Source organism: Halichoerus grypus, chromosome 10 (genome assembly GCF_964656455.1).
Source record: "Halichoerus grypus chromosome 10, mHalGry1.hap1.1, whole genome shotgun sequence".
NCBI lineage: Eukaryota > Metazoa > Chordata > Mammalia > Carnivora > Phocidae > Halichoerus > Halichoerus grypus.
The window spans coordinates 234,302-260,627 of NC_135721.1; the positions used below are offsets into that span (position 1 = coordinate 234,302).

Sequence of the window (26,326 nt, forward strand, 5' to 3'; positions counted from 1 at the left end):
CCTCGGTACTGCGCAGGTGCAAGGCCCGGCGCTCGCCCCGGGGCGGGGCTAAGTCCGTACTGCGCAGGCGCGCGGGGCGGGACCCTCGAGGTGCGCATGCGTCGCGCAGGAAACGTTCCGACGCTCTCAGTGGGCGCCTGGGTGTGCGCGCGGGAAGATGGCTGAGCAGCTGCCGAAGTCTGTGCTCTTCGTGTGTCTGGGTGAGACAGCGCTCATCTAGCCCCACTCTGGCTTTCCCGAACGGTCGGGGTGGGTCTCATGCGTTTTGGGCTGCGCCGTCGGGCCAGGAACGGTGATCGGGAGGAGGCCGGGGTCAGGGATACCGGGGGGTGGAATGGAGCGCCCGGGGCTCTTCCTCCGCGCCGCGCACTTGCTGGCCTGTTCTGGGTTCCCTCACCAGCCCAGCCCACTCTCCAAGCGAGGCTCTCTCTTACCTGCCTGTTCTGTAAGCGGGGTCCCCTCTTACCCTGCTCGGTCCGATCCAAGCCGGGTACCCTCTCACCTGCGCGTTTCCTATCCAAGCCGGATTACCTGTCACCTCAGTCCGCTCACCTAGCCGTCCTCACCTGCAGCACCGACACTGCAAACCAGGGTCCTTTGCATTGCACACGCCTAGCATCCCTGTTTCTCCTTCATCGAGTAGACCCAAGGCTGCTGGACTGATACACTCTCTTGGGGCCTCCCGATGCCCCCAGACCCATTACAACCCTGGTTTGCTGGCTCATTTTCTTGGCCCCTGCTTACAAATGGATGTAAGCTAAAGACAGATGGAGTGCAAGGATTCTGGATTTCTTGGCTATAAAAGCCGAACCAGGGAGACCGGATTCTCTAGGTGCCAGTGTTCCAAATTAGAATTCACTTTCCCTGTAGTTGTCGGGATTCTTCCTTTGGAATAGCACCACAGGGTTATATTTCTCAGTTTGCACCCTGTCTCCTTAACCTCCAAGAGAGGAAGGCCTAAATTATCAATAATCCAGTTACTTAAAATCTTCTGATGAGTCTGCATTTCCTGTGGACTAAAGTTTCCCCACCTTTCTATGCTGCCCCCTTCAAGAAGAGGATGGAAGTCTGCCCATCTGTTTCCACTTCATCTCCATTACCTTTTCCTGCCCATGCCCTGTGATTTGCTGTCTCCCAGCAGTTCAGGTGCTTAATGCACCTTTGTGTGGTTGTTTCTGGGCACCCATATTGCATTTTCCCTGGAAAGACTTTCTGTAAGATTAGGTCCACATATTCTCTTTGCTTTTCCCAGATCCTCTAAGTGGAGGTCGTTTACCTATAACCCTTTGTAGACACCTTTCATTATATGAACTTTATTATAATTACTTGATAGCCTCTTGGGATCACATCTAGATTTAGCCCTCTTGAGGGCAGTAACTGTGGCTTATTTTTCTGTATTTCCAGCTTTAAGACAATATGTGACGATAACTAGGTATTTGCAGAATTGAATTTCTGTGAGGGGAAAAGTAAAAGGGCCACCTTGTTTCAGTTTGGTAGTGGGCATCATTTGGTTTTTAAGCTCTCCATGAAGGCTGACTTACGGAATCAACAAATTAAGATTAAAGGGCAGTTCAGTTCATGTTGGGCATCTAACAGGATTCCATTGCCTTGTTTATTTTACTTGGTGTTGTCAATTATGCTGACATAATGCACCATGGTGGTTATTAACAGGGGATGTATACCTGTGTCTATTTATCTTCCATACAATTTTTTTTTTTTTTTTTTTAAGCAACTGCTCTATTACCAGACTCTTCTGAGTGCTAGGGATATGGTAGTGAGCAACAGACAAAAGTCCCTGCCTCTGCGGAGCTCACGTCCTGTCACCAACAACCAAGTACTTGGTTACTTAGTAAGTTGGTGATGTGTTAAGAACTGTAGAGCAGGGAAGGGGGTGAGAGTGGAATACACTTTTAAGTAGATGAGTCAGGGATGGCCTTATCTATAAGGTGACATTTGGGCAAAGACTTGAGAGTTGAGAAAGCAAGCCTGGGTCTTCCGGGGCTCAAAAGAAAGTGGGTGAACAGTTTTGAAATGAGAGTGCTGGTCCTGTTCACACTGGCAGGGAAACCACTGTGGCCTGGCCTAGAGACCCAGTGGCCTTTTTCAACCAGACCTTCATCTGTACCTGAACTTGAAAGTAATTTGAGTGACTATTTTCTCAGTGCCACCACAAATACATAACTAGAACTATTCTGGATGGGTAGGAAAGGTATTTCCTTACATAAAAATGAGCGCTCTGGGGCAGGAGTCTGTGAACTCCTTATATAAAGAACCAGAAAGTAAGTGTGTGGTGCTTTGCAAAAGCAGACCTAGACAGTACATAAACAATAACGCTTGACTGTATCCCAGTATAACTTTATTTACGGACACTGCAGTTTGAATCCCATGTGATTTCTCATGTCACAAGATATTACTCTACTTTTGAGTTTTTTCAGCTGTTTATAAAGGTAAAAATTATTTTTGGTTTTGTCGGCTGTACACAAAGATGGTGAGCAATGGATCATAGTTTTCAGATGCTGTTTTAGGGTCTACAGAGGACATGTCTGGTGAGGCCATGTGAGGGCTTGGGCTTACTCTGAAGGAGATAAGCCACTGGAGGATAAAGCCATTGAGCAGAGGTGGGACATTTAGAAAGAAGTGTTCAGCTGCTGTGTTGAGATTAGACTGGGCAGGGGTGAGGCCCCAGGGGTGCAGAGGGGCATGTGCTGGATCAGAGAGAGTATCACCGGGGGGGGGGTGGGGGTGCTGAGTGGTCATATTGTGGGCAGGTTTGAGGAGTCTATGAATGCCATTTTGTACGATAGCCTGTGTATACATAGAGCAGTAAGAATGGTATATTTTTGAAATGTAAAAAAATTATTCCTTCACAGCATTTATTTGGGCTCTTTTCAGACTGAAGTGTAGAGAGGAGTGTCAGATGTTTTCCATTGGTAAGGCTAATGGCAGGAAGGAACTGCACGCCTTATTTTGGCAAGATTACTGAAAGTGTCCCGTGTTTTTGTGCCACAGAGATAGACTGAATGGTTGAAGGCCCCGGTGCTTGTGCCTGGTGACTGTCAGTGGTGTTAGGTTACCTCTTTCCTACAGTTAACTGATACTTCTTGATACTTCCTCTGTGCTGCTCGTTGTGGGGGGTGCAGCCCAAGGTAAGAGACACAGTCCCTACTCTGGGAAAATTTCATTTTTTTCCTTTTGTGAGTCTCAGTCCTTGAAGTACAGATATTGAGTAAGAGGACATATCATGCTGCCTAATTTGGAAAAAACAAAACTTGAGACCTCAAAGATTGAGCTTTTTTCTAAAGAAATCTGAAGATGACATTTTAAGTTTTTAGAACTTTTCCAAAGGTGGAACCTGAAGTATTGAAGATTCTAATGTGAGTAAAGAGTGACCCGTGTCTTAACTCCGCTCCCGTCTATTCCTCTTGTTTTTTGTGTTGCCCTCTGTAGGCTGAGTCTCCACCTTTAATTCCAGGCTTTCCAGCCCTGCAGTTGTTTTCCTAACTTGTGGAAAGGGTCTTTCTCTTCAGGCCCTTTTACAGTGCTGGGCTCCTGTGTCATAGACATGCAGAATATGTTTGTTGAACATTCTCTTCCCACTGGACCCACAGAGTCCCCATCCTGGGCACAGTTAAGGTTCCTGTAACCCAGACCCACCAGCGCACATTCATTGCTCCTTACTCATACAGCCCCCTAATTTAAATGCCCATTAAAGTACTCTTCCTAAGAGATCAGTTCCAATCTTCCTTTTTTTCTGATAAGGAATTTTCTTATTATCTTATTTATGCTTTTAGCATAATTCCTTAGGATAATGGGCGTGTTTTGTTATTCCAGGAGGTCCTTACATAGTTCATGCATGGTGGGTGAGTCAGGGTGGGGTCTGTGAGCCACACATTGGGGATGGGGGAGCTGGACGGTTAGTTCAGCTGCAGGCCCATTATTCCATCACTCATACCTACTTAATGAAACTCAGGGAACCCTTGGCATTGGCGCTCTGGGGAGCATCCTGAATTGGTAATACTCTGAGTATTGTTCTAGATGGATGACGAGAGGGTGACACGTGTCGGAGGGCCAGAAAGCTTCAGGTTCGAAACTCTTCCAAATCTGCCTATGCTTTCTAACTTTGGCTCTTTCTGCTTTGAATCTTTTTGTTATGATAAAACTGTAATCCTAAGTCTAGCATTTTCCTGAGTTTTACGTGTTCGTCTAGAGAATTATTGAATGTGTGGGGACTCCTGGATCTGTAGCCAGCTGCTCTGAAGTGAGGGTGGCCCTGGGGAATCCCTGAACTTGCAGCTGATGTTGGAAGTTCTGGGCAGGCTTGGTGACCTGGAGGGAAGCACCCTTAATTCAGCCGGCCGACTCCCAACAGACTGCACCCTGAAAGTTTGTGTCGAACTACTGTTAGGCTGAAATTTGGTTGTGTATTTTATGAAACAGTATTCATCCTTATGTGCAATATACTTGAAAATACATATTTTTAACCCTATTGTATTTCATTTTAAAAATAGGCTCGTTGCAACCCACTTCATTGATTTCATGAGTTACTTCTGGGTCATTTATAACAGCCTGAAAAACAGTGATTTCAGTTGTAATTGATTTTCTTACGTCTTGGTTATTTGTACTTTGAGTACTTGGACAGCTGGTGTCAAATCATTGAGCTTGGGTTTGGTCAGCTCTTCTCCAGAGGTCCCACTGTGGATGCACTGGTAGGATGCTGACCTTGCTTTCCTTAGGGAGGTGCTGTTGCTGTGTGTCAGGTGGGTGAAGTGGTCTCTGGAATTCAGCATTTGCCCTAGCATCAAACCTGACGCCCACTCTCTGCCTTCCCCTCTTTTTAAGGTAACATCTGTCGGTCACCCATTGCAGAAGCAGTTTTCAGAAAACTTGTAACTGATCAAAAGCTTTCAGATCATGTAAGTACCATTCTCTATCTTAAAGAGGCCAACCTGACTGCCTTTGCGGCAGGAAATTGTGAAAAAAATTCTTTTTTTCTCCTGCAGTGGAGGATAGACAGTGCAGCGACATCCACGTATGAAATAGGAAACCCTCCTGATTATCGAGGGCAGAGTTGCATGAAGAAGCATGGTATCCCCATGAATCACACTGCCCGGCAGGTACTGTACTGGAACTTGAAGGTGCACATGTGTGTTCTGTGTTGCAGTGGGTCATTGACAGCGGCGCTGTTTCTGACTGGAACGTGGGCCGGTCACCAGATCCAAGAACTCTGAGCTGCCTCAGAAATCATGGCATTAACACAGCCCATAAAGCAAGACAGGTAGAAGAGATCTCATTTAATTTCTAATACTGGAGTCCCCTAACTTGAGACGTTGTGAGTTTAACCACACTAACGTGCTAATAAGTGTTTATTCTGGTCCGTTTACATAGCCACAGGATACCCATTTTTTTTCACTGCTGGTTCCACAGTTCTGAAAGGTGGGCATGATCTTGGAATTTACTTATTAAAATGCATTTATTTTTATTTTATTTATTTATTTATTTATTTATTTATTAGACAAAAATACAAGAGAACAGATCTATACCTTTATTTATTTACTTTTCATTAAGTTTAAATCCTTGAGGGGTACAACATCACACAGATTCTGTGGCCAATGGCTTTAGCAGGAAGGTTGCTTCAGAATTTGGCACGAACCATGCTACTGTTTCATGAGCTCGAGTTACTTTTCCCCAGATTACTCTGGTTTTGTTTGGCTTGCCACCAGAAGTCACTGTGTTGTTCTTTGCTTGGCACATATAGGCACATCTCTTGCCTGGATAGAATTCAGTTTCATCTCAACCTTAGATTTTAAGAGCTGTGTGCTCCCTCTGGTTCTGGAGACCCCGCTTATAGCCAGCAAAAATGGCCTTGGACCACAGCCTTCCGGACATATTTGGTGTTTTAGGAGTCCTATTCCCAGCAGGCCTCCATAGGCTCCAAGATGGCAGAAAGAGAAAGGCTAAAATGCATTTATAATCACATAAGTGATACTGGTAAGAGCCCTGCCTAAGACCTGGAGACCTGAGTTATAATCTCCTTTTTCATGGCTATCTGTGTGATTGAAACATTTAAGCCCTGGTAACTAGTCTGCTTACGTTACAAGTTTATTGCTAGAATAAAGTTCTATAATATCTACAAAAATGTGTTTTCAACAGTGAAGTGTCTTAGAAATATAGGGTAGTACTGGTATTATTATGGATGCATATCCTGCACCCCAGCAGTTGGACTTCTGGGTTTAGGTTCTGGAGTGCTGCACTGTAGAACGTTCTGGGATAAGGCAGGTAACGCCATATCTGCTCCATTCAGTGTGGAAGCCACTAACAGGCTATTGTACACTTGAGATACAGCCAGTGTGATGGAGGAACTGAAGTTTATTTTTTAACTTACTTAAGGAGCTGCCTGGAACTAGTAAGCACCTCAGTGGGCTGCACGGTTCTAAGATTCATGCACAACCACTGGGGAGAGCGTGAGGTTGTACCACCACAGCCGCAGTGACATCAGAGCCCAGGGGCGGGCACGTTCCATCACTAGGAGCATGCCGCAGGTGTGTGCTCTGGCACCTTCCATGACCCCAGGGGCTAGCTGCTAAAGAAATGGGCTTCATTTCTGATACAGAATGCTTCATATATTGTTATGAAAGGAAAGTTACTTTTATCACTATCATTATTTTATGGAGACTCAATTAGATGTTTAAAAATTCTGGCTGGGGCGCCTGGGTGGCTCAGTCAGTTAAGCGTCCGACTCTTGATTTTGGCTCAGGTCATGATCTTAAGGCCATGAGATCGAGCCCCACATCAGGCTCCCCACTCAGCAGGAGGCTGCTTCTCTCCCTCTTTCTCTCCCTCTGCCCCTTCTCTCGTTCACTCTCTCTCTAAAAGAAATAAATCTTTAAAAAAATTTAAAAAAAATAAAAAACCTGGCTCAATCTTCTGACTTCTTTAGTATCCAACCGAACAAAATATTCAGGCTCTGTAGGCCAAACAAGGCTGTGGATTGGCATCAGGAACAATAGGCCATGTCCAGTGATGAGCTCTTGAGGCCTTTAAAATGAGAAGGTGCCACATGTTTTGAAAATCAGTCGTCAGGTATATTACGTATTTAGAAGTATGGCTGACATGGGAGAGCTGTGATTTAGTATTGGTGTTTGAATGAGAACTTTGTGGAAGACTGGACACAGACTCTAATCATTGGTCTCTTAAACCATGTCTTTACTGAAAGCTTTTCAGATTGCTTACCATACAGCATTGTATTTTTATGTTTGATCATTCTCAATTTTTGTCCTCTCTGTTACCTTGTTAGGGAAGGGAGTAGTTGGTAAACCTGTTTTGCACATGGAGAAACTGAGTTCTGGAGAGAAAATACATAACTTATCAAAGGTCACCCAGCTTCAAACTGGTAGACTGGGATTTGACCATAGGCGTATTTGTTTGTTTTAATAAAAACACATACAGGTATGAGCCAGAAAGTTCACAAAAGTGCCACAGAAACACTGCTGATGGCGTTAATGATGTCTCAGAAGCTAGTAATACACACGTTATCTTGGCTTAGATAAATTTACTCTGGAATCTGTGAACTTCTCATTTCTGGCTGTCAGCTGACTCTGTATGTTAACAACTAACTATTTAAGTTAACTGCCTTAAGGCCTGACCTGTTCTTTTTTTTTTTTTTTTTTAAGATTTTATTTATTTATTTGACAGAGCACATGCCGGGGGCGGGGGGGGGGCAGCAGGCAGAGAGAGAGGGAGAAGCAGGCTCCCCACTGAGCAGGGAGCCCAATGCGGGGCTTGATCCCAGGACCCTGGGATCATGACCTGAGTGGAAGGCAGACACTCAGGCAACTGAGCCACCCAGGCACCCCAAGGCCTGAGCTGTTCTTACATCGAATTCTCATTGGACAGAATAGTACACATTTTTTAGATCACATGTCTTAATCTCCAGGATTTGGACACCTTGTCCATTTCTACTTTCTGTGTTTTAGAGAATGCAGATTTATTCTGAGTAGTGGTTCATGATTTCAAGCAGTCACACTTTCATGTTTTCTGTTTTTAAGATCAGATTATTTTTTGTACACAAGTATATAATTTGGGTAAAAATGAAGTATTTTAAATACACATGTCTTAAAAAGCTAGAAACTTTTAATTTTTAAAGATCAGTTGTAATTGTTGATTTTAGAAGTAATATTCCCACACAATCTGTTTCTTTCCCTTTTTCTTTTCCCCGTTCCTTTTAAGAAACATTTATCAATGATGATTTTTTTTTTTTATTTCAAAACACTGGTAAGATGTGTTTTATAAATTAGTATTGTTTTAGATCTCTCTTACCCTTTAGCATCTTGTGATTGTTTACGGGCTTTCTTTTTTTTTTTTTTTTTTTAAGATTTTATTTATTTATTTGACAGAGAGGGAACACAAGCAGAGGGGAGCATCAGGCAGTGAGAGAGGGAAAAGCAGTCTCCCCGCCGAGCAGGGAGCCCCACGCGGGGCTTGATCCCAGGACCCCGAGATCATGACCTGAGCCGAAGGCAGACGCTTAACTGACTGAGCCACCCAGGCGCCCCTACAGGCTTTCTCTTTAGCAGTTGTCAGAATGTGTAAGAGAACTATTCTGTTATATTTCTTAAAATTTTGATTTTCCTAATACTTTCAACCTGGGTTTAATAAATAAAATGTGTTTAGGGTGCTTCGTTTTTTTGGGGGGGGGTGGTGGTGTGTGATTGCACATCCAGTTAGTTCTGTGGAGATGTTTACTTTGTTATACATTCGTTCTTCTCATCAGCAAACCTTTGACACTTGCACAGGTTGTCAGTGGGTACTTGGGACCAGTACTGCTCCCTCCACTCCAGAGGTCATTAGTCAGATTCTTTCTACCTTTTTAACTTATGACCTTGGAATCCTATAGTGTGTGCTCTTTCTGTCAGCTTTTCTCTGTGAGATTCTCCATGGCCTGTCTTATAGCGCTCACTCTGATGCTGATTTCAGTACCCTGTTCCAGACGTGCGGCAGTCGGACCTGTTCTGCTCTGGATGGACACTGGGCTGTTTCTAGTTTGGGCTGAGTGCCCTGGTGAATATTTGTATGTTTCTTTGGGGAATGCCTGTGTACAGTTCTGTTGGATGCACGCCTGGGATTACCGGCGTGTCAGGGTTGGATGCACACCCAGGATCACACACACACTGTCAGGGTGGATGCACACCCAGGATCACACACACTGCTAGGGTGGGTGCACACCCAGGATCACACACACTGTCAGGGTGGATGCACACCCAGGATCACACACACTGTCAGGGTGGGTGCACACCCAGGATCACACACGTGTCTGTGTTGGATGCACACCCAGGATCACACACACTGTCAGGGTGGGTGCACACCCAGGATCACACACACTGTCAGGGTGGATGCACACCCAGGATCACACACACTGTCAGGGTGGATGCACACCCAGGATCACACACGTGTCTGTGTTGGATGCACACTCTGGAGCGCATGTGTCAGGGTTGTTTAGCCTCATAAAACTGGTCAGTAATGTTCCCTCTTTTTCTGTCCTCTTAAGAAGTTTGTTGATTATTGATAGTATTTCTGCTTTAATGATTTGGCAGGATTCATCGAATCAGTTGTCTCTGTTTCTTGAAATTGCCCTTATTTTCCTCTGCTGTCTTTAGGTATTTCTTTTGGATTTTTTTTTTTTTCTCTCCAGCAGTTTTACTATGGTAGGCCAAAGTATGCTTCCTGAATTTGCACCTTGATGGTTTCCATCAATTTTGGAAAATTCTATGTTGTTTTCTTTTTATATTTTCCTTCTCTGCATTCTCTCTTCAGAGATTCAGCTTATCTGTAGTTTGAACATAAATTTCTTATGTTATCTTCTCCATTTTCCGTCCTTTTCACCTGCTGGCCCTGGCTTTGTGAGGCTTGGACTGTGTTGGACTGGTCCCCCGTCCTGGGCAGAGCCTTCCCAGATCCCCCACCTGAGAGCCCCTGGTGTGCAGTCCACAGGGCTTGTCCTCTTTGGCAGCTGCTCCCTCACTGAGTAGCTGCAGCCTCCCCGTGGCTTCTTAGTTTTTGCCCTGAGTAGTTTAAGAACTTAGCAAATGCTTCGAGAAGAAAGCTTGTGAGTGTCAGGCTCACTGCTTTCTGGGGTCTCTGTTTTGCTAGCCTTTATGTCTGCTTTTTCTCTCCAACCTATGAGGTTGCTGACTGGTCCTTGATGCTTCTCTTTTCCAGCAGTGGACCTTTGCCCAGGCTTCTCAGCATCTAGAGCAGGTGCTTGACCTTGGCACTGCTGACTCTGCATCTGGATGGTTCTTTGCTCTGGGGCCATCCTGCACTGTACTGTGTTTGGCCGCATCCTTGGTCTCTACCCATTCGATGCTGGGGCATCCCTTTCCTCTCCATCGTAGCAATCAAAGATGTCTCCAGACATTGCCAACTGCCCCCCTCTTGGAGAATCACTGTCCTCAAATTCTCATTGTCTACGAGGTCAAAATTGTACACGAATAAAGGATCCATTCAAAGTATCAGACCAGTGGACTTGAACAGAGTAATAAAAGTTTATGGATATTTTTCCTATTCTATATTGCACGTAACCTTTAAGAAAGTACCACATACTGAGTTTTGGTGTAGTGTCAAAGATTATCCATAGTAATCTACAACGGCTGTTAAAATACTTCTTGTAAACTATGTACTTATGCAAGGCTGGGTTCACTTGATATACTTCGACTCAGACGGCACATTGCAGATCAGATAAAGAGGCACAGAGGAGAACCCTTCTGTCCTCCAGGAAGCAGACATTACAGAGATTTGCAGAAATGTAGAACAGGGCCACTCCTTACTGTTTCCATTTAGAAAGTATAGCTGTTTTTTATCTTTAAAAATGTTATAAAACAGATAATTAAAGTTTAAAACTTCTCAGGTTTTTTTTTTTTTGGTAGCCTCCTCACCCAGTGTGGAGCCCGACACGGGGCTCGAACTCACAACTGTGAGATCATGACCTGAGCCGAAATCAAGTCAGACGCTTAACTGACTGAGCCACCCAGGTGCCCCTAAAATTTTTCAGTTTTAGTAGTGGTATTAAATATTTGATATTCAGTGGTAAATATTGCCATGTGTAACCCCGGGGGGCTCTTGGTGGGGTTCTGGCCTCGCCAGGCCACGTCCTCACAGCAGCAAACTCACGGCTCTGCAGAAGTGCTTTGTTTGTGTGGGCATTTTCTCATTTCTGGGGCAGAGGTGGTTTGCCACAGCTATTTCGTGTATTGTTGCAAAGTGTAAGTCCTTCACTCCACACTCTTTCTAAGATGTTAGTCATCGCTGTTCTTATTCTTTCTCAATCATTTTAATATCTAAACATCACATAAAGTTTTTGTAGATAGCTATCAGTTCTAAGACTTTCAATCCATAATTGCAGTAATTCTAAAATTAAAAACAATGTTAATCCTAGCACGTGTCTCGTGCCCTGTTTTGGATAAATAGCTTATATAGTATTGTTCTAATAGATGTTTTTTGTTTTTTGTTTTTTAAATAAGCTAGTACCTTGGGAATGTTAACAAAATATAGTCCTCAGCATGTGATGAACATGCTTCATTAAAAACTCATGCAAGTATTTACTAAGAGCCAACAGTTAAATTTTTAACAGAATGAGGAGTATGTTTATTACTCGTTTGTGACACTGATTATTACAAATAGTGTCACTCCTCTTTGTTAAATTAAAAAATTAAAGAAGTATTCTGTTAAAAAAAAAGGGTTTCAATATCTTCTTTGTAGTTTCCTGGCACTCCTATATTTTAGATGATTTTTTTTTAGTGGGAAAGATTATTATTGAAAAATTGCATTGTTAGAAATTATTTCCACCTTCATTATATGGCCTATTTATGTTCCTTTCTTTCTAATTCTGCCATTATTTATAAAGGCAGAAATCATCAAATAATTTTCCCATTTACATTTTAATGGGCTTATATTGATAAATTATGATGTCAGAAAACTGATAGAATCAGTAAAAATACTGAGTGGCCTTCTCTTCTGTGTGGCGTTCAAATTGTGCGTGCTCAAGGGAGAGAAGAGCCATGCGTCCAGGTCCTTGTGTGTTTCCTTCTTAGCGACTCTTCCGTGAACACCCTGCTTAACATTTTATCTTCCTCTCTCCCCCAAAACTCTTCACCTGGCTCTGCCTGGTTTTTATCTCTGCCAGCATGTTGCCCGCCCTGCATAGGAGGGAGGCCTCACAAGGACGGCCATCCATCTCTTTAGTTTGGTGTTTGTCACTGGAGTCTAGGATGTTACGTTCTTGCAGAATGAAAAATAGAGTAAAACAATGAAGGGAGTTCAACATGTGATCTTTTAATATGTTAAGTGAATTATACTTTGTTACTAAGAAATTGCAGATAGACTGTAAGCTTTGTGTTTATATATTCTACTGTTAGGATTGTTCCAAGGAACTTAATAAAATTTCTTTGCAGTACAATGGTACAAAATAGGTTAACTCTATTCTAACTTTAAATACCCTAAATTATTTAACTTAAGTGAGTAACAAATTCAAATATAGCAAAATTTTTTTTTTCTATACTGCTTTGGATCCTCTAGGCTTGATTGTTATAAATATAAACACTGTGTTTTTGACTTCTTATTTAATTTTAGGTTACGAAGGAAGACTTTGCCACATTTGATTATATACTATGTATGGATGAAAGCAATCTGAGGTAATCACATTTTTTAAAGGGTATTTCTGTTCAACTCTCAGTTCAGTAATAAGCCAGTTGTTTGTTGTCGAAAATGATTTTTTTATTATCTTTTAAGTTTTAAAGGTAGTGATGGTCAGAACATACAGAATGATCTGTTTAGAGTAGTAAGAAACCAGTGAGGAACTGAGAACTGTCTCCCAGGTGTATTTACACAGAGACACGCTTTCAGGTAAGGGAGAGCCTGGTTAGCAGGGTATGACCTGAAGACTGGCTGGGCCGTGAGCACTTTCCTAGAAGGTGGGGTTGGTTTTACAGGAGAGCGAGGCTTCCGCTGCTGTAGCGATTCATGGGCCGTGTGGTGTTTTACTGCGTTTCTCACGTTATCCCCCCATTACTGCTGCCCCCAGCCCCCAAAAAGGAAGATGGACAAAAAGGGAAACTTTAGTCTCTGAATTGTTGATTGCGTTAATGGATATAAAAACGAAACCAGACAGACTGGGGTATTAGGTAGCAGTGGCCAGCTGTGCTGTGGCATGTATTATGTGCTCTGCGCACCAAAGCACTTCACCGTTGTTCTGCGCCTTATCAGAGAGGCACAAGAGATTAAGTTCCTTGCCCCAGTTCACAGATGGAGCAGGTTGGTGTGGTAGAATGTTAGCCTAGGCTTTGTGAAATAGAGCCTGTGGTGTGTCTCACATGAACCGTACTCACCACCGTGCCCTGTCACCTTGCTCGGGGACGTGCATGTGGGCAACAAGGAACTTTGTGGCATTTCTTGAGTGAGCTGTGTGTGCCTGGCACAGTGCCAGGCCCTGGGAAACAAGGTTGGGGAATTGTGGGTGCTGCCAACCTTGAAGTATTCAGTCTGGCCTGGGCTCCATGTATTAACCCAGAATTAACCCTGACAATATGATACCATGCAGTCAAGCCCAGAACAGGTGAACACGATGTATTCTACAGATGCTGAAGCTAATGCAGGGTAAGTGACCCAAGGGAGTTGTAAGGCCGGGGCCCTGTGCCCCTTTGTCACCCCGCCAGTTTACTGTTTACTGTGCTGAGAAGCAAGACCTCAGCCCGCCTGCCACCCCTCCGCACTCTGCCGGCACAGAGAAGGACCAGGATGTGCCCCCAGTAGGACTGCAGGGATTTCTTCACTGAAATCAGTGCTAATTCACAAGGGTTCCACGCGTTTTATGAATAGAAACTGTTTCTGCTTTTAATTGCCTTTGTAGGAGTGTGCAGATACGGTGCCCAGCTCTGCTTCTGTTTTTATGAATCAGGAGCACCACTAAAATACATACATGTTCCATTTTTGTCTTTCAGTTGTTGATTTGTTTAGTTCTCACTTTGCTAGCTTACAGGTGTTGTGGGTAGCGGGGCTGTGTTCAGTAACACAGTGTCCAGCGTGGGGGGTCGTCCAGAGCAGGGTCTCTGGAGAGCAGCTGGAGTCCGAGCTTCAGCCGGGGCTGCTCTGGGGACGCGTCCTGTTGCTCGGAGGCCTGGCCAGCCTTTCCGCCACACCAGCACGGTGTCTGACTCATCCTAGGTGCTCAGTGGGGCTTTGTCAACTAAATGGAGGAATGATCAAAATGCAGCTGAGGAACTTGCCGCTTTACTTGCTGCCACGTGAGCGCCGGGGGCGGAGGCGGCAGAGCCCGGTCAGAGGCTGGAGGAATAAGAGCAGGAGAAGGGGTTGAACAGGGAGCCTCGCTGCATGAAACGCTGTGTCCAGACACTTTGGGATGGGATTGGCAGCCCTTTGGGACTTGGTTCATGTGGCTTTTTGAGTTCCATTCTGCCACCTTTATTTAGTGTCTGGAATAGAAGCTTTTTGATTTAATTGTCTCACCATGTATTTCACAGGAGGATACATGATTGTTGTCTGACTTAGGGATGCATATTTTGTGTAAAAGCGTTTGTGAGAATGTGCCGCCTTCGCAAACCCTCCTGCCGGCATCGGAAACCTGTGGCTGGGAGGGTCACACAGGTCTGCCACGGGTTTGGTTTCCTTTTTAAATCAGGTCACGCTTGCTGGGTTTTGATATGGATATTTCATAAAACCCTAGCAGATGTCCCTGTTTAACTTGAAACCATAGATCAGAAAACTAAGTTCATGTTTCAATTTTACAGAGACTTGAATAGAAAAAGTAATCAAATTAAAAACCGCAAAGCTAAAATTGAACTACTTGGGAGCTATGATCCACAAAATCAGCTCATTATTGAAGACCCCTATTATGTAAGTACACCTCTCATTTCTATCCTGATGCTGGTGTATGTGGGGATCATCATGTGGGATGAGCCCGTGTGTGTGTCCTGCCATGTGCAGTAACAGATTAAGGTTCTCCTAAGAGCATTTTGTTATGTAGGTTTCGTTATTTTTTCTTCCCCTGTGCTTTCAGGGGAATGAGTCCGACTTTGAGACTGTCTACCAGCAGTGTGTGAGGTGCTGCAGAGCCTTCCTGGAGAAGGCCCGCTAATGCCACGCCCGTTCTCCCCACAGCCCCCGGCTGGGCCCCGCAGGCTCTGCTGTGAGGCCGCGGCTGTTTCTTCAGTTGACCCTCGGTTTCTTACCTTAAATAATTGTAGATGGAAATCAGTTATTGTATCTGACAGACAAATAAATAAAAATGTTTCATCCAGACAGTTTATGGGGTACGCGAAGTGTTCTTAGACCCGCTGAACCTCCCTCTTTGCCCCAGTTACAAAAATAGTGGAACAAACAAAATAGAACAGGCACCAGAGCATGAGGACATCCAGCGTCCCTTTCGGGCACACGAGTTCTGCCTCTTCCTCAAGTTTGCGGACGACCGATGGGGACCCTGTCCTCCGCTGTCTGCACAAGCCAGCCCCAGCAGCCCATCCACGGGAGCTCCCAGCCGAGACCCACCCTTGCTCGCAGTGCACACTGTTTACGTAGAAGAGGTAAGGTGTTAGTCGGCAGAACCTTCCCGACCTGCAGGTTTATTTCATCAGAAGTCAGCTTGATTCCATTCGAACCATTTTGCCTCTGGAAAGTTACAGCCAGAAAGAAGGACACTGTATGCTGGTTTATCTTATTGTCTGAGGAACGTGTCTGCTTTTCAATGCCTGTAGAACCCGAATGTCAAATATAGATTAGCCTAGGTGGGAAAAAATATTTAAAAAGTCGGGGAAAGTTCTTTTATGTCGAGCTGCTTAAATATTGAGACATTAAGTATTCTTTCATCAGTGCTTAATTTATAGACACATATAGGTAATTTCTGTGCACTTGGGGGTAACTAATCTAAAATTCATATGGATATATGGCAGAAAAGATTGTTTTCAAAATAAACTGGGGAAATTATAAAAATACAACTAAGAAGTCTGGTGTCTGCCTGCTTTTTTATTGGTAAGTGAAGAAGAATTAGAAAACAATGCCTTTATTGTCCCTTTCAGATGATCTGTGATGTTATATGTGCATATTTATCTTCAGCTTTATTTAGGAAATAAAATGACAAAAGTAAGTACATTGCTTCCACTTTTTTGTGAAAGAAGTTTGAGGGCCCTGCGGCCATACGTGTCCTTGCCTGACCCAGCATCTGTGGAGGGCGGCAGTCTCCTCTGTGGAGCTGGCTCTCCAAGCTGGGCCTTCCTGGGTGGCATGGCTAGATGAGTGAGAGTTTGCTGTGCTCCCCTCTTCACTGGGATTCACAGCTGGTGGCCTGGAATCCTGGGAGGGCCCCGAGTCATGGATCAGTCTTCATCCAGAGCCCGAGTGGACCCTTGCTCAGAAGTAGGAGGAGTTTGGAGGAAGAGCTGCCCCATCAGGGTGGCCACCTCTGCGTGTTGTGAGGCTGCCCGACCTCAGAACCTGAGGGTCCCGGCTGGGGGGTCAGGTGGGGCATTTAGTCCTGGAGGATGAGCATGGTGGCTTTGCCACCACCCCTCTAGGATGTGTGTCTGGCCCCCTGTGGGATTTCCCAAAGACAGTCCTGCCTGAAAACTCTTCCTCAGGCTAGTAGGAACCTGGAGAGCTTACATGGATTGAGAAATTGGTGATGGTGCTTTAAAAAGTAAACAACTGAGCTGAAAAGATGAAATAATTAGAAAATAGGACTAAAAGCGCTTTAGAATTACACTCTGCCCTAATCCTTCAGTAGTTGCTTAATAATCTCAAAGTATTTTCATACTCTGTTCTTTCGTGATCATGAAAAAATCCCTATAGTTTGTTTTCCTTACTGTTTGCATCTGTATCTTAAATACGGACCTCAGACGTGTCCTGGGAATCATGTCTACTTTATCCTTATGGCTGTATCCAGACTAGAGGTCCTGTGAACAGAGAAACTCAGTGTTGAATTCACTTGTCATAAATTGGATGCAATCAGATTTGTTAAAAATATATCACCTGTAAAAATCAGAGCTGCTTAGAAGTCTTACCTCTTAGTTTTTTCATGATTACGAAGTCACACAAGAAAATACAGGTGCAACCTTCTTTAAATATTCACCCCATATCAGACTCTGTCTTAAGACATGCCACCGTTACATAGTAGTGTCTCCTTTTAAAAAACGCCAATTTAATTGTCCCTTCCAAGAATTCATAGCCTTCCCCTTTTATGTATTACGCCTTTTATATTCCATGACATTCTGCCAGTGTTAGGATCTCTTCATGGTTCTGTAAATCATGAATTCCCACCGGTGAGCTTGTTAGAAGTAGAGTCACTTTGAAGACTTCGTTATAACAAACATTTCGTTTATTACTTGTTTTATTTACAGTATTTACATATTGCACAATATCTGGATACTATCTTACATTTATGATAGAAAGAACAAACGAAATTAGCCTGGATATGTTCACAGACTTATACTCCACTATCTCCAAAACATGACAAGTTTTTTTTTTGTTTTTTTTTCCATGCAGTTCCAAATAATGCTCTGGGAATTTAATTGTAAGAGTAACAAAAATATTAAATCATACCATATGCTATATGAAAATATAGTTTCAGATTCTATTTATGTTTCTAAAGAAATACTCTTCGAGATTTCACCTAATCAGGAGAATGAAATAGCTTTGTCTGTCATTTTATAGCACTACACATCAAATGTGGAGCATTCGCCTTTTCCCCCAAAATCACGAATGGCAAGTGTTACTGTCAGGTACGCTGATTAACTGAATATGTATCTGTCAACAGTGTCAACAACATACAAAACTCAAGTTAAAGGGTTTATGGAAGAGTCAGTCTGCAAAAATAAATCTCTTGTTCACAAGGGGATGTGTTCGTGAAGGTAGCAGGTTCTGTTCCCTGTTGATTTCCAAGGCACTTCTCATGGTTCGTGGGCTGTTGGTCCTTTGCAGCTCTGCTCACTGCTGAAAAACACATTTGGTTTCATAGAACGTCACACTTTCTTATCAGTTCTAGAAGAAGTATACATCAAATGATGTAACATAATGTGTTTGAAAACACAAGGGATCACAGTCTGCATGTGTATTTCTCTATGTTCCAAAAAGTGTAATCTGTGTTATTGTGGAAATAACCAAGTTCTGCAGTCGTTGCAGGCCTCCTATGCTAAAGGGATGAACCCGTCACTGGTACAGCTCAATGCTTACTGCAGTCTGAAGACCAGCCCGTGGTCCTGATGTGTGTTGTCAAGTCCTCTAATTCGGGCCACAGTGATTGACAGCCTGGCAGTCCTGAGAAACCGCTCATTGGCCCTTAAGCCTCCATCTGCACGAGCGTTTGCAAAACTAAAAACCAAAAATAAACCCTTTTTTCTAGCACTCCCTGCAGTGTACCCGAACCATTGGTACACTATTCATTAATTTTAAAAATAATGGTAAGCTCCAGGGTTGCTAAACTTAAGCTGCATTTTGTGGACTGAACTAGACACTTGTTACTCAAAACTCCATTTCTTTGGAAATATATTCCAGAGCTCAGGCTTCTAACTGAACTGAGCTGCCAGTGGTGTGTGAGAGGTCTCCAGTGTTCTCTGTGAGGGAGAGTAGCTGGGAAGCTAGTTTCTCTTTGGCTGGAGGTCAGTTAAAGAGATGGAGTGTGTAGCCTGAGTAGTTGTTTCGGTGGAGAGGACCACAGGGCATTTGGTCTTCCCTCCTGTAAGTAAACGGAAGTTGTCTTCCGAGGATGTGCCTGGTTCATCTCTGGAAACAGTGGTGCTTTAACTATGAAGGAATGCTTGATAAAATAACATGCCCATCTCCCCTAGCGTATGACCTTGAGAGACTTCTGAGAATCCATCCATTGCTTCAAAAAGAAGTCTTTTCTGTGTGCCATCTGGCAGTGGACTCGGATGGGCAGTGGAGTGGAGGTCAAGTTAGTGCACGGCATTTCTCAGCTTTGGCGCTAAAAGCCATGCTTTTACTTTCCCACATAAAGAGTGCCGTACAAGTTTCTGTGAACCCACAAGGATGTGGCTTCATAATCCTCCACCAAACCACATGTTGTTTCTCTCATTATCGGTGGGACTTACGCCGGGGGGAAGCCGGTGCTGACGATGACGTGGCTGTGCTCGCGTGGTCAGACGGCTGCCAGGGTTTGGCTCAGCCCCCTCGGCACCATCTAGACCTTTATCGGCACAGGCTTTCCCCCAGCGAGCATGTCTGTGTGTGAAAGAACACGACTCCCGCGTCCACGCACACGAGACGAACAGGGTAACCACTGTGCACACACAGCAGATCATTGTCTGGGAACAGCCATCGAGGACCTGAAGCATGTCTTACCTGTGGAGGTAAACTTGGCCTCTGGCGGTGCCCAGCATACACAAGACACACTATAAATATACAATTAGGAAATTACCGTTTTGTGACCGAAATCCATGGCATTTGTGTCAGGAAAACAAACCTTTCAGCCATCAGTATGGCGGATAGTTGGTGTTGGACATCAGCCTTCAGGAGGCCAAGGCTAAAAATTTAGTTCATAAACTCTCCATGTGCCTTTATATTTTACCATTGGAGGCTCTGGAAAAATAGCTGATAGAAACATAGAATAGCTATTCTTAGCTGTTCCTTATAAGCTTCCTGGCATAATGATAGATTCCAACTCAAACATTTGCCAGATAACGTCTATAAAAGTTGCATGGATATGGTTAGTCATATACTCATTTATGAGTGTAAATGAATGAGTGAAAGCCTAAAAGTGAACAGGCATGGTTTTAGATATGTATCCTAATTTATGCACTAAGTCATGTGCTGAAATTAGTCCACTAATGGGTTGTGTTTCAAATTAACACGCACTCTGCCAACAGAGTCCTCACAGGAGTAATTCACAGCAGCTGCCTGGGGTACTGTGTGCGGACTGGCAAGGGTACCTTTTATTGATGGCCAATATTTGTAGATATTTTAGTGTTATGTCAGCTTTACTCAGAGGAAGGCTACTTTAGCCAAAGAATGCGTATTTCTGAACTCCCATGAATTTTTCATGTCCCAAACGGGATTTGGGTCTTTGGTGGGTGTACCAGTGAAGCTGTGGTCAGCTTACCTTATCCCTCCATGCACATTGGACTGACAGCCAGCCGGGTAAGCAGCCTGGCACATCTTTTATAGTCTGTAGGGAAAATAAATCGTGGACCCTTGTCAGTGACATCAACAACTCCTTAAGTATTTTTTAATATCAACTGCTAAAGCCATTTATTTCTTTAAATATTCTGAATTCCCTGGAAATGATGGGGAGACTGTCATCTGAAATCATGGGCTCTAAGTTGTTGATTTAATAATTTATGGTACTTGAGGGACTTTTGTTTCACATGGCAAAAGGTAAATAATGGGACTGGAGGCTGTGCAGGGAGGGGCAGGTGCAGGATCTCCTTCTGCCCATTTTCTTTTCCCAGTGGCTCTTCATGCTCATCAAAATGACTTTGGTTTTGTTCCCTAGCAGACAGTCTCCCGTGCCCTGTGTGACTTAACTTTCAGGGCACATGCAGGCTGGATCCCCACTTGGGTTGATCATACACAAAACCCTCTGCGTAAAGATTTAAAGAAAGTGGGTCAACAAGTAACAGAGCAGAAAGACCTGGTACTAATGGATTTTCCTTGATATCTCACCTAATTAAGTTATTCCATAGGTGCTACCTCAGAGAAAACAAGTGGGGTTTGGTGATCATAACCATAAAGGAATTTCCTCAGTTTGAAGTTCTGTGGAAAGCTACAGCAGTTTATAAATTACTGAAGTTTACTTCTCAAGAGTCTCAAGATCCTACTTAAAAATGGAAGAATTCATGCTCTTAACTGAAATTCTGAATGAATGAGTAAACTGACAACAATGAGTTTGCACAATATGTCAGACAAGCAGCTAATCCTACTCCTAAAAATGCAGAGCTCCTAAATATTTAGACGACATAATAATTTGTGTTCAAAGGAAAAAAAATGGCCTAACAGCTGGAAGCTGGGTCATCTGGATTCCTGGCATTTTTTCCCTCTTCCCAGTTGCACCAAATATTTGAGGATGCAGCTTTCCTAGATAGAGGAGTATGTGTGGGTACAGTGTTGTGTGAGTTCAAGGCAAATACTTCAATTTGCAGCACATCTAGAGACAATGAAGTTGACCACCATCCCACCGAACCTGCATGTTCTCCAACTCTGACATAATCTGGGGGTCTTGTGAAGGTGGTGTCTTGGAGACTTCAAAGTTCTGCTCTTCTGAAGAGCTGCCCTTGGGACCACACTTTGAGTAAGAAGGCTCTGGTTCCTTTCAGTCCTGACCTCCCAGGATTCTCATTTTCTTTCATACAGCCTAAAGCAGCACAGAAGTGGCCCAGCTTTGGCTCTCCACCCACCTCCATATGGGTAAAGTTTAAGTAGCCGCTTACCCAGTGCACACACCTGTGGGCTTCCACGTCTCCCAGGCCGGAGGGGAACTGTGATAGACCCTGATGGCTACCTCCCATAATGGGTGAGCAGGGATCTGGGTGGCATGTGGCTGAGTTACTCTGAGCAAAAGGAGGCAGTGAGTGTGGGCACATACGGTGTCCCGGGGAAGGGGTTGCAGAGTCGAGTGTGTGCTGTGTGTCAGGGCACAAGGAATTTAAGCATGTTTGTTTCCTCATCCATATATGAAAACATTAGAAGTAATGACCCCAAAGATCACTTTCAAATTTAGAATCTGATCCTATTACTGTAAGATGGTATTTAAAAATATAGACAGATTTAAACAATAAAAATGTTCTCTGGCCTCTGGAATAATGAATAACTCTCAAACAGAAGGCGATTCCATTTCAGAGGAAGGAAGTGGGAGAGGGACATGCCAGGTGCATAGGGCATGGACCGGAGGGTGGACCAAAGCAGTGCTTGGAAAATAACCCGAGCTCCATGGGACACGTGTGCCGCCTGCCGTGGCCGAGCCCTGTGCAGCGGTGAGAGCCCGAGGGCCTTCGCGCCGAGCACCCCAGCTCCCTGTGGAAGGTGATGCTCCCGGTCTTACCGGCCACCTTGGTCTGTGCACCTGGACAAGGAGCTCCGCACATGGTAGCTGCAGTTATTTGGGGCAACTTTGCTGCCTGGGCAGAAAAACTTCCACTTCATATGAAGTGGCTTATTTTTTTACTTTTCATTTTTTGAAGGCAGGGCAGGAAAGTCTGGCCTGGATAGTCTGGATACTCCGGATAGTGTCTGAAAGCAGCTAGTAAGACACCTGGTGTGTCTGCACCACTTTCCTCCTGTGAGCCTCGCGTGAAATGAAAGCTGTAGTCCCTACAAGAAAAATTGGTTTAGGGCTCTAACTGATGTCACTCTAGCATGTTTTGTGACAAGCACTAGCAACCACTTTTGGGGGAATAAGACACATTTTGTTACAGATAGACAATCAGAACGCTGTAGCTGAGCTAGACTGAGAGGGGAACTCTGCATTTCTGGATTAGTGAAGAGCAGCATCTAGTCAGGGTGGCGTGGCCCAGGTCCACAGATCCTTTCTCCTCCAGAGCATACTACTACACGGTAGTCATTTTAGCAACTCATTCTTAAAGTTTGTCATACTGAGTAGATACAAATATAGACATCATGCCAGAATTCATAAAACAAGAATGAATGGAAGAGTTCAGCCCATTCCGAGAGTTGATTAATTCTAGTGAATGTAAATTTTCCATTTGGCACCAGGTGCTACAGAATGCCGTCACCTCCTTCTATGGTCTGGTCACCCGAACCCTTAACTCCACAGTTAAGAGGGACTATATTTTAGCAAAGAGGAGATTTAGGAGGAGGGGTGGAAGGACATGAGAAACATCAACATGTGCGGGTCTTCCCCAAGCAGTTAGGTTGCTGTCACTCACATGCAGGGATGGTGCAGTCTCTGGTGTTGTGGTAAAGTCTGTGGAAGTGTTTGCTGCACTTTGGACTGAAGTAAAGAGGACCTGGAACATGGAAGAAGAAGCAGATTGTGAGGACTTGCAGGATGCCGGGAACTGGGCACAGGTGAAGGAATGAGCACACTTACCTGTAAGATGTTTTAGAAACTTGTCCTTCATCCTTAGATCTCGAGGAACAATTTCTGTTTGAAGGGAAAGAGGCTAATTATTGCATTGCTTGAAAGAAGCATTTGTTTTTATGTGATCTAAGTGAATGTTGAAGAGAGTTATTGGAAACTCTTCATTAGCCATGTTACATTGCCCTAAATAAAACAGATTGGTTGTACATGACATAATGTGAAGACTTGTAATCAGGATCACATCTTTCTTCAGATAAAGTATTAGCTATTCACAAAGCTTCAATATTATTTGTCTTGTCTCTGCCGCTAGTATAAAGACAGTGACGATAAAGTTACATAAGGGGGAAGAGGTGTGTGTGTGTGTGTGTGTTGATAGCTTCTGATACATAAATCACTTTTAGGCATTTTCATTTTGGACAGCTTGGTAATCGAATGCCACAAGCTCTGAGAGTTCTAGAATGAAAACCCAATCCTTCAAGCAAAAAAATTGTTATAAAACTTTTTTTCTAGGTATATATTTAGAAAAAGGATTAAATGCCTTCAAAACCACCTGTTACGAAGGCTGGTGTAAATGCATGGAAACAGACGTTTACCTGGTTAATAAGATTAAAGTAAAATTCCCGGGGAAAGACAGCTCTCAGTTTTTACTTGGGAATAGCAGTGTTCCCACTGACATTCTTTCTGATCCAGGTGTTGTTTTTGCTTTTTTACAGTCACCTGTAACCATTTTTCACTCACTTGTTTCGGAGAATGACTTTTGCTATGATTGCATGTGGTCGCACTTTGTTTCACCACAAATACTCCTCATCTGAGGAGGGAACATTTCCTACGAAGCTTCTTCACTTGCAAGGCTTAGGCATCCCCTGAATGTCAGTCTGTATGAAATTGACCTTATCACATTTGACCCAATTGTGTCATGAAAGCATTAAAAGCTTGCATGCTTTCTTTGGAAATTTCCCATGGGGCACCCACTCTGGGAAGGCTCTGCCATTGGCAGAGGAGGGTAAGGGGAGGGGGGTGGCCCTGAAACAGTTCTGTCTCAGTTGAAAGTGCTTTGCTGAAAATATTTCCATTTCCTAAATAACAGATGACAGTTCTGTGCCAAAGCTCCCAACCTAGGTAATAACTCACGTGTCTTAGAAGTGGAGTAGGGACAGTTATACGCGAGGCATCATCACTTACCGACCTCCTATTTTCTTCTTAAAAAAAAAATGCCTAGTTTTTTTCAAACGATCGAAATGGTTTTATCTTGTTAAAATAGATAGGATTTCTCCATTTCCAAGCAAACCCGAGTTCCGGTGTCTCCCGAGACATGACGGGTACGCAAACATGCTGGAGGTCCCCAATACACTGCACACGCCCAGAGAAGCCTCGGAGGCAGGTCACTCGGTCCGCAAGCCCGAGGCAAGGGCACTCACCGACTCTCTGCTCCTCGGGGTAAACCGGGTAGTCCGAGACCTCCCTGCGGCCCAGAGTGTAGTCGTGCTGGCCCAAGAGGTGCAGTCTCTTCGACTCGCCCGAATGGTACTTCTTGAGCTCCTGGAGGATCTCCACGATGAGCCGCAGCAGGGTCTGTCTGTCGGCCGCCTCCCGGGGCTCGGCGACCCCGGGCCCCGCCGCCCCCAGCACGAGCAGCAGCCCCAGGAGGAGGGGGCGCCCAGGCCCGCGCATCGTGCGCTCGCTCGGCCGGAGGGAGCTCGGCTCGCTGGAGGGGCAGGGGTGGGGGGGGACCGGGAAAGAAAGTCGGCGGCTGGTGGTGGAGGGGAGGAGAGACTCTCCCGCTGAGACCGCGGCCCCTCGCAAGCCCCGGCCGAGGAGGGGCCGGCGGCGGAGGCTGCGACGCGGTGTCCCCGGGACCCGCGGAGGCCCCGCTGCGGTGATGCCGAGAGCCTGGGCTCGGGCGCGCCGCCCCCCTCAGCGCGCCTCCTCCCGCCCGCGTCCCGCCCCCGCGGCGGCCCTCCCAACTTTCCGAGCAATGGCACATCCGCCTGCACTTCGCGGCGCACGGCACCCGCACAACTTTCTCAACCTTCAGAGCCAAGCGGCGCCGCGGCGTCTACTCCGCCTGCGGGGCGGGCGCGCACCCACCCGTCCAGGGAGGCTGGAGGGCGCCGGGACCGTCCTGCCCGCGGACCTGCCGCTTCCCGACGGGGCACCGCTGCGCTCTCGGGTGAGTGGGGGCCGCGCGCCCCGCCCGAGCGGCTGCGCTCAAGTTGGCAGCAACGCCTTTGTGTGGTGGTCGCCCCCTCCTCCCGCCGGGTGTCCCCCAAAGGCCCCCACCCCAGGACCCTCGCTCCAGCCGCCCGCAGAGCCAGGTTTTAGAAACCCCGGCGCTCGGGGAGGGGAGGGAGCCCGGCCCACACCTGCCCGGCGCCGCCCGCGGGGCCACCTGCGCGTCGGAGCCCGGCCGGATTACCTGTCCCCGTGTCCCGGAGCCGCGGGCGTCCTTCGGCTTCTGTCCCGGTGTCCGTTCCCGCGTCCCGGAGCTGCCGCGCGCCCCGCTACTCCATGCCCCGCGGCGACCCGGCGTGCGCAGCGCACAGGACGCGCGGGGATGGAGACCCGGTGGCTCGCCCGCTCGGAGCGCTGGACGCGCGGCTGCCTGGGCTGCGCTCCGACCGCGGCCGCTTCTTATCCCCGCGCCCGCCGACGTCAGGCCGGTCCCCGAGGGCTCCGCGCGGGGCTTTAATTAGAAGCCGCTCAAGTGTTCGTACCCCTGTGCGGATCTTCGTCAGACACCCCCCATCCCCTCCCATCTCTCCCTACCCCCTCTGTCTCCCCCCTCCCCCGCTCTCTCTACCCCGTTCTCTCTCCCTCGGCCCCATCCCCTCCCCTCCCCCACCTCCTCCTCCGTCATCTCCTCCCCCTCCGTCCCTCGCCTCCCTCCCCTTCGCCTTCCCCTCCCCCTTCTCTCCCTCAGTCTGTTTCCCTCCGTTCCTGTCACTGTGACAGGATGAGAAGAAACGCCTTTACCAGGAACTCAGATCTGTTTTTGTCTAAATGTAGATCTTGGGCTATTAAAAAATGAGCTGCCTGATTGCCTCGACATTTAATAAGTCAATTAGAGTCTATCCTTTTTGGAGGAATCTCCCGGCGTGGCTGGGGGCCACTCTCAGGACCCCAAGAGGTCTGCACCGCCCCGCGGCCTGCAGCAGGCCGGGCCGCCCCCAGGGCAGGGGCCTGGGTCGGGGTGGGACCCGGGCCGCGCTCTAGTAACCTCGGGATGCACAGTTACCTGGCAGGACACGCGGGAGCCCCTCCCCAACATGCACC

General features: G+C 45.9%; 2 protein-coding genes and 1 long non-coding RNA gene across 7 annotated transcripts in view; 2 read left to right on the forward strand and 1 right to left on the reverse strand.

The window, feature by feature from the left end:
* Positions 1–56: 56 nt before the first annotated feature.
* On the forward strand, positions 57–15,314 carry ACP1 (acid phosphatase 1). Of its 3 annotated transcripts, none has more exons than XM_036072715.2 (6): positions 58–200; positions 4,840–4,913; positions 5,162–5,275; positions 12,625–12,686; positions 14,799–14,904; positions 15,068–15,314. In XM_036072715.2, the coding sequence occupies exons 1-6, from the start codon at positions 158–160 to the stop codon at positions 15,143–15,145; spliced, it is 477 nt and encodes a 158-aa protein (XP_035928608.1). In that variant the 5' UTR covers positions 58–157; the 3' UTR covers positions 15,146–15,314. The 3 variants fall into 3 exon arrangements, 2 of the variants coding, with proteins under 2 accessions (XP_035928608.1, XP_035928607.1); XM_036072714.2 differs by lacking the exon at positions 5,162–5,275 and adding an exon at positions 5,001–5,114 and having other exon boundaries at positions 63–200; XR_004911008.2 differs by lacking the exon at positions 15,068–15,314 and having other exon boundaries at positions 57–200; positions 5,001–5,275; positions 14,799–14,873.
* Positions 15,315–17,359: 2,045 nt separating this feature from the next.
* On the reverse strand, positions 17,360–25,665 carry ALKAL2 (ALK and LTK ligand 2). 3 transcript variants are annotated; one of them, XM_036072719.2, is made up of 6 exons: positions 25,470–25,665; positions 24,472–24,758; positions 23,063–23,116; positions 22,899–22,979; positions 20,117–20,182; positions 17,360–17,988 (listed from the first exon to the last, which is right to left on the reverse strand). In XM_036072719.2, exons 2-5 carry the CDS (start codon positions 24,722–24,724, stop codon positions 20,118–20,120), a joined length of 453 nt encoding a protein of 150 aa, XP_035928612.1. In that variant the 5' UTR covers positions 24,725–24,758; positions 25,470–25,665; the 3' UTR covers positions 17,360–17,988; position 20,117. The 3 variants fall into 3 exon arrangements, with proteins under 3 accessions (XP_035928612.1, XP_035928610.1, XP_077912008.1); XM_036072717.2 differs by having other exon boundaries at positions 17,360–17,991; XM_078055882.1 differs by lacking the exon at positions 17,360–17,988 and adding an exon at positions 19,368–19,409.
* The window catches only part of LOC144379183 (uncharacterized), a 39,568-nt gene continuing 38,323 nt past the window's right edge, over positions 25,082–26,326 (forward strand). Inside the window, exon 1 of the long non-coding RNA XR_013441555.1 lies at positions 25,082–25,223. This is a non-coding gene — a long non-coding RNA (uncharacterized LOC144379183). The remainder of the gene's footprint in view (positions 25,224–26,326) is intronic.

Coding starts and splice junctions, on each gene's coding strand:
- ACP1 (XM_036072715.2), top strand. CDS start 158: ATGGCTGAGCAGCTGCCGAAGTCTGTGCTCTTCGTGTGTCTGG. Junction 201..4,839: donor TGTGCTCTTCGTGTGTCTGG/GTGAGACAGCGC, acceptor CCTCTTTTTAAG/GTAACATCTGTCGGTCACCC. Junction 4,914..5,161: donor ATCAAAAGCTTTCAGATCAT/GTAAGTACCATT, acceptor TCTGTGTTGCAG/TGGGTCATTGACAGCGGCGC.
- ALKAL2 (XM_036072719.2), bottom strand. CDS start 24,724: ATGCGCGGGCCTGGGCGCCCCCTCCTCCTGGGGCTGCTGCTCGTGCTG. Junction 22,980..23,062: donor GTTTCTAAAACATCTTACAG/GTAAGTGTGCTC, acceptor TCCATGTTCCAG/GTCCTCTTTACTTCAGTCCA. Junction 20,183..22,898: donor AGACTGCACCATCCCTGCAT/GTGAGTGACAGC, acceptor TTTTCCCTACAG/ACTATAAAAGATGTGCCAGG.